The sequence below is a fragment of the Pecten maximus genome, chromosome 1 (genome assembly GCF_902652985.1).
Source record: "Pecten maximus chromosome 1, xPecMax1.1, whole genome shotgun sequence".
Classification (NCBI taxonomy): Eukaryota; Metazoa; Mollusca; class Bivalvia; order Pectinida; family Pectinidae; genus Pecten; species Pecten maximus.
Window position 1 is genome coordinate 42,958,417 of NC_047015.1, and position 11,811 is coordinate 42,970,227.

The following is an 11,811-nucleotide window of genomic DNA, read 5'->3' on the forward strand; positions in this document are numbered from 1 at the left end:
ATTCACCCGCTGCCCTGACCCGAGACACTCCCCCGCTGTCCTGACCGGAGACACTCCCCCGCTGTCCTGACCCGAGACACTCCCCCGCTGTCCTAGTCCCGAGACATTTCCTCGCTGTCCTGACTGGAGACACTCCCCCGCTGTCCTGACCGGAGACACTCCCCCGCTGTCCTGACCCGAGACACTCCCTCGCTGTCCTGACCCGAGACACTCCCCCGCTGTCCTGACCCGAGACATTCCCCCGCTATCCTGACCCGAGACACTCCCCCGCTGTCCTAGTCCCGAGACATTCCCCCGCTGTCCTGACCCGAGACACTCCCTCGCTGTCCTGGTCCCAAGACACTCCCCCGCTGTCCTGACCCTGACTGGAGACATTCCCCCGCTGTCCTGACCCGAGATACTCCCTCGCTGTCCTGACCCGAGACACTCCCCCGCTGTCCTGACCCGAGATACTCCCTCGCTGTCCTGGTCCCGAGATACTCCCCGCTGTCTTTGTCCCGATACATTTCCTGACTCGTCTGGTCATGAGACACTCCCCCGCTGTCCTGACTGGAGACATTCCCCCGCTGTCCTGGTCCCGAGATACTCCCTCGCTGTCCTGGTCATGAGACATTCCCTCGCTGTCCTGACCCGAGATACTCCCTCGCTGTCCTGACCCGAGATACTCCCCGCTGTCTTTGTCCCGATACATTTCCTGACTAGTCTGGTCATGAGACACTCCCTCGCTGTCCTGACTGGAGACATTCCCCCGCTGTCCTGGTCCCGAGATACTCCCTCGCTGTCCTGATCCCGAGACACTCCTCCGTTTTCCTGGTACCGTGACACTCCTCCGTTTTCCTGGTCCTAAGAATTTTTTTCTAATGTCTGAGATCTGATCTCTCTCGGGAATAAATACATGAGACACTCCCTCGCTGTCCTGACCCGAGACATTCCCCCGCTGTCCTGATCCGAGATACTCCCCCGCTGTCCTGACCCGAGACACTCCCTCGCTGTCCTGACCCGAGACACTCCCCGCTGTCCTGACCCGAGATACTCCCCCGCTGTCCTGACCCGAGACACTCCCCCGCTGTCCTGGTCCCGAGACACTCCCCCTCTGTCCTGACCCGAGATACTCCCTCGCTGTCCTGGTCCCGAGACACTCCCCCGCTGTCCTGACCCGAGATACTCCCCCGCTGTCCTGACCCGAGACACTCCCCCGCTGTCCTGACCCGAGACACTCCCCGCTGTCTTTGTCCCGATACATTTCCTGGCTAGTCTGGTCCCGAGACACTCCCTCGCTGTCCTGACCCGAGACACTCCCCCGCTGTCCTGACCCGAGATACTCGCCCGCTGTCCTGACCCGAGACACTCCCTCGCTGTCCTGACCCGAGACACTCCTTCGCTGTCCTGGTCCCGAGATACTCCCTCGCTGTCCTGGTCCCGAGATACTTCCCGCTGTCGTTGTCCCGATACATTTCCTGGCTAGTCTGGTCATGAGACATTCCCCCGCTGCCCTGACCCGAGACACTCCCCCGCTGTCCTGACCGGAGACACTCCCCCGCTGTCCTGACCCGAGACACTCCCCCGCTGTCCTAGTCCCGAGACATTTCCTCGCTGTCCTGACTGGAGACACTCCCCCGCTGTCCTGACCGGAGACACTCCCCCGCTGTCCTGACCCGAGACACTCCCCCGCTGTCCTGACCCGAGATACTCCCCCGCTGTCCTGACCCGAGACATTCCCCCGCTGTCCTGGTCCCGAGACACTCCCCCTCTGTCCTGACCCGAGATACTCCCTCGCTGTCCTGGTCCCGAGACACTCCCCCGCTGTCCTGACCCGAGATACTCCCCCGCTGTCCTGACCCGAGACACTCCCCCGCTGTCCTGACCCGAGACACTCCCCGCTGTCTTTGTCCCGATACATTTCCTGGCTAGTCTGGTCCCGAGACACTCCCTCGCTGTCCTGACCCGAGACACTCCCCCGCTGTCCTGACCCGAGATACTCGCCCGCTGTCCTGACCCGAGACACTCCTTCGCTGTCCTGGTCCCGAGATACTCCCTCGCTGTCCTGGTCCCGAGATACTTCCCGCTGTCGTTGTCCCGATACATTTCCTGGCTAGTCTGGTCATGAGACATTCCCCCGCTGCCCTGACCCGAGACACTCCCCCGCTGTCCTGACCGGAGACACTCCCCCGCTGTCCTGACCCGAGACACTCCCCCGCTGTCCTAGTCCCGAGACATTTCCTCGCTGTCCTGACTGGAGACACTCCCCCGCTGTCCTGACCGGAGACACTCCCCCGCTGTCCTGACCCGAGACACTCCCCCGCTGTCCTGACCCGAGACACTCCCCCGCTATCCTGACCCGAGACACTCCCCCGCTGTCCTAGTCCCGAGACATTCCCCCGCTGTCCTGACCCGAGACACTCCCTCGCTGTCCTGGTCCCAAGACACTCCCCCGCTGTCCTGACCCTGACTGGAGACATTCCCCCGCTGTCCTGACCCGAGATACTCCCTCGCTGTCCTGACCCGAGACACTCCCCCGCTGTCCTGACCCGAGATACTCCCTCGCTGTCCTGGTCCCGAGATACTCCCCGCTGTCTTTGTCCCGATACATTTCCTGACTAGTCTGGTCATGAGACACTCCCCCGCTGTCCTGACTGGAGACATTCCCCCGCTGTCCTGGTCCCGAGATACTCCCTCGCTGTCCTGGTCATGAGACATTCCCTCGCTGTCCTGACCCGAGATACTCCCTCGCTGTCCTGACCCGAGATACTCCCCGCTGTCTTTGTCCCGATACATTTCCTGACTAGTCTGGTCATGAGACACTCCCTCGCTGTCCTGACTGGAGACATTCCCCCGCTGTCCTGGTCCCGAGATACTCCCTCGCTGTCCTGATCCCGAGACACTCCTCCGTTTTCCTGGTACCGTGACACTCCTCCGTTTTCCTGGTCCTAAGAATTTTTTTCTAATGTCTGAGATCTGATTTCTCTCGGGAATAAATACATGCAGATGGTGATTTTTCGCAGACGGTCTATTAAACACGTTATCTACCAGCGCCCGTCCAAAGTGTTCCCTGGTGGAGAGTTGGAACGTGTTCAATTGATGAGACGTTTAATTTACAACCACGGAGATAACACTTCTGATAACCTTGAACCTAGGAATAGAGAGACCTCACATGCAATATAATATGTGACTGATTGAAATGGCACATGTATGAAACAGACAGTGATTATATCACCTGCTGTATGTCTTCCTAGACTCAGCATTTTATCAAAAGGATGAAATTTTACCGGAAACACTATATTTCGAAACTAAAACCTTGTCCGCATGTATTGTCGGGGTTGTATCTTTGGACAAGACACTTGCTCACCGGTTACTAAAACGATATATAGCATAAAAATAATCCCGACTTTTTACGGAGCGATAAACCCCAACAAACAAAAGACAGATGATTGTAAATTGTAAACTTAATTTTGCTAAGACACTGGTTTTTTTTGTTTTTTGTTTTTTGTTTTTTTATTTGTCCATAGCCGCTTTGACTGCTCTTATCAAATCAATTCTGCATCTTACCATGCACTTAGTCGACATCTTAGGAATAGTGAAAAATCGTTATTTTACAACTTATTTGGTAGACTTAATGTTCGTAAATTAAGCCTTTTTATGAGAAACCAAATATATTTCAATGTTATCATGGACACTTACAATTTAGGCATTATGTACCATTCTCTGTCAACTTTTGAGATACAACTGAAAGAAGTACTTTTCAAGCAAGTGTTGCTTTTTATTTTATGTTGTTATTGCTTCTATATTTGTGACTGTATCATAATTAATTTACATGTTGTTATCAATTATATTATTGGACCTTAGAGTTAATTGAAATAAACTGAATACAAGATATTATCGTATTTCAATAAAGAAGAGTTCGATATAATAGAGACAAACATGACGTATGCCGCATCTCGTCAGTGATGCTAAACGTCTGAAGTGTTGATACTGAAGAGACAAAGGAGAAAACTCGAAGTGAGCCGAAAAATGTCAAAATTTGGATGGTGCTGTGCAATATCACAAAAATTCAATAAATTTCTAATTTTCCAATCTTTTTTTTCAAAATTAAGAGTAATTGAGACATGCTTTGGGGATCACATCTTATTCTGGAATACTTAAACACGGAGAAGTGTGGGAAACGTGTGCCGATCGGAACCTATTGTCATTTATCTAACACAAACAAACCATGTGTAAGCCACACTATTTATAGGGAACAACCAACCATTTGAAAAAATATACTTTTGAAACAGCCCCTGTGTATAGAAAGTTGAGCCAAGGATAAAATGCCTGGCAGCCACTGATTGGCCAGTATGTTATGAAGTGAGAAAATAGATATGCAGCCTGATAGGTAACTATCAATAAGAAATGTTGATATAAATTTCGTATGTCCGATTGATTTTTTTCCCAAAATTCCACGTAATAATAATAAACAAAGTAAACATTTAAGATTTTTGAGAATTTTTACTGCGAAATTCACCTATTTTCAAAATGGCTACCCTGGAGAAAATTTGAGCTGAAGGACCCAACTTTTTTTTTTGATTAGGTGTTATATCAGACCCTAAACTTTTGTTATAAACCATAATTGTCATATTGAATTCATGAATTTGAATGAAATACTCCAAAACGTTAACACTAAAGTCTATGGGAAAACAATTGGTTGGTTGGTCTCTTATACTTATAGATAAGCATAATAGAAAATCGTTAGCGGATTGTTCTTCAGTTCAACGAGCATGGAACTACAGGTAAATGGTCAAGCGAATCCGCATCAGTACCGGATGGTCATCATACTATTGTAATTGACGTACGTGTTATATCTCGAGTTAAGACTACCTTTATGTTGTAAGATAGACCAGTTCCAGCCACAACACCATCATCTGGATACCCTAACACTCGTAATATAAATCATTGGTGACACTCCATTATGGGGATTGAATTCGAACAAATCCTTCAAAAGCCGTGACGTCGTAACGATGACGGGGTAATGAAAATGTCAAATTTTTAAAGCATGCCGCTCCTTCATCACGACACGTCTCTATATCTCCAGACATTCGTAATTTTTTAACAGAAGTAACAGTATGTACAGTCTGGAAGCGATTTATAAATCTTGCCACTCGATCGTTCTCTTGTATCACAAGGCTAAAGCGATTACTATCAGATATACAAATATATGATATGATTTGGTTCCATTCGATAAAAGTTTATTTTTTCTGAAATAATAATATTCATGACAATAACAAAATCCTTCACCCTAAGACAACAACACATCCTACCGGCTCGGTGACCCCGCCCCCTCCCCTCCTCCAAGTCAATGCCACCAGACACAAGATGTACAAGGAGAGAAGGGCAGGATTGTGTTGAGTTCAACCAAAAAAAAAAGAGTATTGATTTGTAGACTTTAAAAGGAGTATGATTCCGTAGAGATATACACATTTCCGAAAAAATAGTAATCAGATTCGAACAAATTAAGTTTTAATTCTCTTCTTGTGCTCCCCTGCGGAATCGGCCGTATTGCCGACACACAATGATAGAAATAAGAGTACGCCATGTTCCCTTGGCGTTTTTTTTAATAAACCATACCAGTAGTTTTATTTTAAGAGATACATTTTTCACAAGAGTAGTTGGCTATTATGGTATACAGCCATGTTTGATACTCACTAACCTATCAGAAGACCTGCTCCACACCATAATTGTGATATAATTGAAAAACAAAAGACTGTGTGTACCTCTAAATTAAAGAATCGGTAGAAATCTACTCCCACGCTGGGAAGGTGTGAAATACAGAAACATATATCGCCAAAGGTAAGACAAAGATAATGAATCAGTTGCAGTTTTTTCATCGCAATTTGCATTTAGTTATGTAATTTTAAAATTTGTCCAATGTCATTTTTTTTTATATTTTGTACTCTGAATATTTTTCAATTTTTTGACGAATGAAGGACGCTGCTGCTGCTGATGATGATGATGTAGAAAACGGGGTTAAGATTAAGTTGCTAACACTTGTGCACAGATGATTTCAAATTACTTATACTCGTTGACAGCGTTTCGGTTCTCGGAAATGTAAAACACAGAAATTCTACACTGTATTTATTTCCGTGCTATAATAGTTTTCTCCCAAAATTCAATTAAAATCGAAGCTACATAATATGCAATACCTCAGTGTCTTACACCTAGTCCGTTTTTGTGCCATTTTGAGCACGATCGCTGTTATGGATATGTGGTGTATATTTCTCTCGTAATGAGACGAGTGTCTTACCAAAGTCTCGCTAACAAATGAGTTGGCATTCAGGGATAGTAATCTGTACGGTGACGTAATGGGTATTTCGCAATACACCATTCCCGTACAGAACTAAATCAGGCGATTGCTTCTATGACTTAATATAAACGGACATGATAATATTCTTTTGATTAGTTTTTTTGCAAGCTCCCTGTCAATTAACAATAATTTAATCGGTGTTTAACACTGCTGTAAATAGTAACGCGTCCGTCCGTCCGTTCTGAATTGGGGTTCATTGACTAATCATCATAAGAGTTAGCTACGGGTCAATGTTGTTGGATACCACAATTCTCTGAAACACGCCATTTATTACTCCAAATTGATTTGATATTTCGGTTTGACAATGGTAAATAAAACCCTGTTACATGCTGGCCAATAAGCTTCGTTCTGGCAATACAGCTGTCCATATCATATTCGAAGATGTGGCAACACCAATGGTCAGTATAAAACATTGAAAGGACACAGGCAAATAATTTGTACTATTTCATTTGCATATAACAGGAACCGGGAAACAAAGTTTAACTACATAAAGTTACAAGGATACTGGTCACCAAAATAAATGGTCACTGGTCACCAAAATACAAGGACACTGGTCACCAAAATACAAGGACGTTGGCTACCAAAATACAAGGACACTGGTCACCAAAATAAAAAGACACTGGTCACCAAAATACAAGGACGCTGGTCACCAAAATACAAGGACGCTGGTCACCAAAATACAAAGACACTGGTCACCAAAATACAAGGACACTGGTCACCAAAATACAAGGACGCTGGTCACCAAAATACAAGGACGCTGGTCACCAAAATACAAGGACACTGGTCACCAAAATGCAATGACACTGGTCACCAAAATACAAGGACACTGGTCACCAAAATACAAGGACACTGGTCACCAAAATATAAGACATTTGTCACCAAAATACAAGGACACTGGTCACCAAAATACAAGGACATTTGTCACCAAAAGACAAAGACACTGGTCATCAAAATACAAAGACACTGGTCATCAAAATACAAGGACACTGGTCAACAAAATACAGAAGGCACTGGTAACCAAAATGCAAAGACACTGGTCATCAAAAGACAAAAACAATGGTCATCAAAGGACAAAGACACTGGTCACCAAAATACAAGGACACTGGTCACAAATATACAAGGACACTGGTCACCAAAATACAAGGACACTGGTCACCAAAATACAAGGACACTGGTCACCAAAATACAAGGACACTGGTCACCAAAATACAAGGACACTGGTCACCAAAATACAAGGACACTGGTCACCAAAATACAAGGACACTGGTCACCAAAATACAAGGACACTGGTCACAAAAATACAAGGACGCTGGTCACCAAAATACAACGATACTTTTCACCAAAATACAAGGACACTGGTCACCAAAATACAAGGACACTGGTCACCAAAATACAAGGACACTGTTCACCAAAATACAAGGACACTGGTCACAAAAATACAAGGACGCTGGTCACCAAAATACAACGATACTTTTCACCAAAATACAAGGACACTGGTTACCAAAATACAAAGTTACTAGTCACCAAAATACAAGGACAATGGTCACCAAAATACAAGGACGCTGGTCACCAAAATTTTAGGACGCTGGTCACCAAACTACAAGGACGCTGGTCACCAAAATACAAGGACGCTGGTCACCAAAATATAAGGACACTGGTCACCAGAATACAAGGTTACTGGTCACTAGAATACATAACATTGGTCACCAAAATACAAGGTTACTGGTCACCAAAATATAAGGACACTGGTCACAAAAATACAAGGTCACTGGTCACCAAAATACAAGGTTACTGGTCACCAAAATACAAGGTTACTGGTCACCAAAATACAAGGACACTGGTCACTTAAATACAAGGTTACTGGTCACCAAAATACAAGGTTACTGGTCACCAAAATACAAGGTTACTGGTCAATATAATATAAGGACACTGGTCACCAAAATACAAGGACAATGGTCACCGAAATACAAGGACACTGGTCACCAAAATACAAGGACAATGGTCGCAAAAATACAAGGTTACTGGTCACCAAAATACAAGGACGCTGGTCACCAAAATACAAGGACGCTGGTCACCAAAATACAAAGACACTGGTCACCAAAATACAAGGACACTGGTCACCAAAATACAAGGACGCTGGTCACCAAAATACAAGGACGCTGGTCACCAAAATACAAGGACACTGGTCACCAAAATGCAATGACACTGGTCACCAAAATACAAGGACACTGGTCACCAAAATACAAGGACACTGGTCACCAAAATATAAGACATTTGTCACCAAAATACAAGGACACTGGTCACCAAAATACAAGGACATTTGTCACCAAAAGACAAAGACACTGGTCATCAAAATACAAAGACACTGGTCATCAAAATACAAGGACACTGGTCAACAAAATACAGAAGGCACTGGTAACCAAAATGCAAAGACACTGGTCATCAAAAGACAAAAACAATGGTCATCAAAGGACAAAGACACTGGTCACCAAAATACAAGGACACTGGTCACAAATATACAAGGACACTGGTCACCAAAATACAAGGACACTGGTCACCAAAATACAAGGACACTGGTCACCAAAATACAAGGACACTGGTCACCAAAATACAAGGACACTGGTCACCAAAATACAAGGACACTGGTCACCAAAATACAAGGACACTGGTCACCAAAATACAAGGACACTGGTCACAAAAATACAAGGACGCTGGTCACCAAAATACAACGATACTTTTCACCAAAATACAAGGACACTGGTCACCAAAATACAAGGACACTGGTCACCAAAATACAAGGACACTGTTCACCAAAATACAAGGACACTGGTCACAAAAATACAAGGACGCTGGTCACCAAAATACAACGATACTTTTCACCAAAATACAAGGACACTGGTTACCAAAATACAAAGTTACTAGTCACCAAAATACAAGGACAATGGTCACCAAAATACAAGGACGCTGGTCACCAAAATTTTAGGACGCTGGTCACCAAACTACAAGGACGCTGGTCACCAAAATACAAGGACGCTGGTCACCAAAATATAAGGACACTGGTCACCAGAATACAAGGTTACTGGTCACTAGAATACATAACATTGGTCACCAAAATACAAGGTTACTGGTCACCAAAATATAAGGACACTGGTCACAAAAATACAAGGTCACTGGTCACCAAAATACAAGGTTACTGGTCACCAAAATACAAGGTTACTGGTCACCAAAATACAAGGACACTGGTCACTAAAATACAAGGTTACTGGTCACCAAAATACAAGGTTACTGGTCACCAAAATACAAGGTTACTGGTCAATATAATATAAGGACACTGGTCACCAAAATACAAGGACAATGGTCACCGAAATACAAGGACACTGGTCACCAAAATACAAGGACAATGGTCGCAAAAATACAAGGTTACTGGTCACCAAAATACAAGGACGCTGGTCACCAAAATACAAGGACGCTGGTCACCAAAATACAAGGACGCTGGTCACCAAAATACAAGGACGCTGGTCACCAAAATACAAGGTTACTGGTCACCAAAATACAAGGTTACTGGTCACCAAAATACAAGGTTACTACTGGTCACCAAAATACAAGGTTACTGGTCACCAAACTACAAGGATACTGGTCAATATAATATTCAAGGTATAAATGTCCGACAGAATACGCTACAAAGTCCATGAAAATACAGTGACAATGTTAACCCAATAAATACTGCGATAAGTCCACAATCACATTATAAACATACTACACAGACAAAATGTATCAATGGTGGAACTAACCGGCAGATCCAATATCGTCAATGTAATGTCGTAAAGTATGCCAAGGCCAAAATGGTGGAATGGTAAAAGTGTCTAAAAGACACAAGGACACACAATCTCTTAAAAATGGCATAATGGTTTAAAAATGGAGAGATAGTGAAGAACGACGACACCTTCGTTCAATCACAGCCATACCGAAAGTCGACATCCACAGAGATAGAAACTGATAAGACATCGAAAGCTGTTACGAATGACAAAACATTGATGAACAGCAATGGCGGATGCCGATAATTGTAATGACAAGACGTCGCAAACCGCAACGAAAGATATCAAAATTAAAATAGGCTGACAATCGCAAAGATGTGCAATAAAATGGACGAGTTATATGTTTAGCGTGTCTCCGCTTCAGCATTTCATTAAGATTAAGTAATATATGGTATTTATCATATTTATTGCTGTAATTACCTGAAAAAATATAAGGTTCTATTGCTACAATGTTTTTTCTCCACATATAAAAAGTTATATGGTTTTTGGGCGAATTTTTTTTTTTAAACGCAAATTTGTAAATATGACCACAATTTTGCCTATAGGACCGATATCTAGAACTGTAAAATACGTTTGACCCAGGTTTGGAAGGCCAAGCATTTGTACTTTTTTCTAAAAAAAGTGCTAAATACGGAACCTAGTGACATTACATCTCTAAAATTATGGCACTTTGGCCAACATCTTTGATACTCCTGTTTTATTTAAACATTTTTATTTGCATGTTGATTATATATATAAATGCTCCTGTTAGTATCGATGTAATTAATCGACGAAGTCCAATTAAATCTTGGTTCAAATTCTAGATAGATCTGCAATGTGCGATTGGCTATGTATAGATATCAATATATTTCAGATTTCATTTTGATAGCTTATGTACTTAGAAAAACTTAGAAACTTGACAGCGCCGCCGGAAAAGAAACGCCTATTTCTCGCTTCGAGTATCCGTGGCACGCGAGACCAATAACAAATTATGTTTAAATCAATGGTTTCAGCTTTACATGTACATTGTTTAACGTCCTATCAACAGCTATGGCCATCTAAGGACAGTTAACTCAATGAAATTCGTCGCCTTATCGAAACTTAAATTGCACGAACCATACCATTAACATTAGGAAACGCAATAGACTGCATTAATAACTACATATCCACAGGTGTTGGAAATATTCACTACAACAATTCAACAACGTCACTCAAACGTACCAAACCATGCGGCAACTGCCTCAAAATATCTACATCCCGTTCTAAAATCCGGGGTATAGCTCTGCTCATTATTTCAGAAGAATTCCCGTGCCTTTTGAAATTTGGGTGATCAATTAAAAGATCTAACTCCTGATAAAATAAGCAGACGTCATTATGTTGGTGAGGTATGCCCGTTAATTGTCCATTAAACTTATTTTTTTGTAAGATACACATGCATGTGCAATGGCAATATCACAGCAGGGAAACCTTATCTGATGACGAGCGCGTGTTGAATAAACTTTATTCTAACAAACTCGGGGGCAAGAGTTACAATTTAAGATAATTATGGTCATATCAACTATCTTACGCATCAAAAGGTCTCGGAAATCAATGTACTATTCATTTATACACTTAAATATATGTGCTATTCCTCGCTTTGGGCACTTTTAAGCTCAGATATTGGACAAGGACAAGGTAAACAGA

At 43.5% G+C, this 11,811-nt stretch overlaps 1 protein-coding gene across 1 annotated transcript; it reads right to left on the minus strand.

The window, feature by feature from the left end:
- Positions 1 to 244: 244 nt before the first annotated feature.
- LOC117344479 (filaggrin-like) lies at positions 245 to 2,112 on the minus strand. Its single transcript, XM_033907269.1, has 3 exons — positions 1,945 to 2,112; positions 1,209 to 1,434; positions 245 to 837 (listed from the first exon to the last, which is right to left on the minus strand). Exons 1-3 carry the CDS (start codon positions 2,110 to 2,112, stop codon positions 245 to 247), a joined length of 987 nt encoding a protein of 328 aa, XP_033763160.1.
- Between the last annotated feature and the right edge of the window lie 9,699 nt (positions 2,113 to 11,811).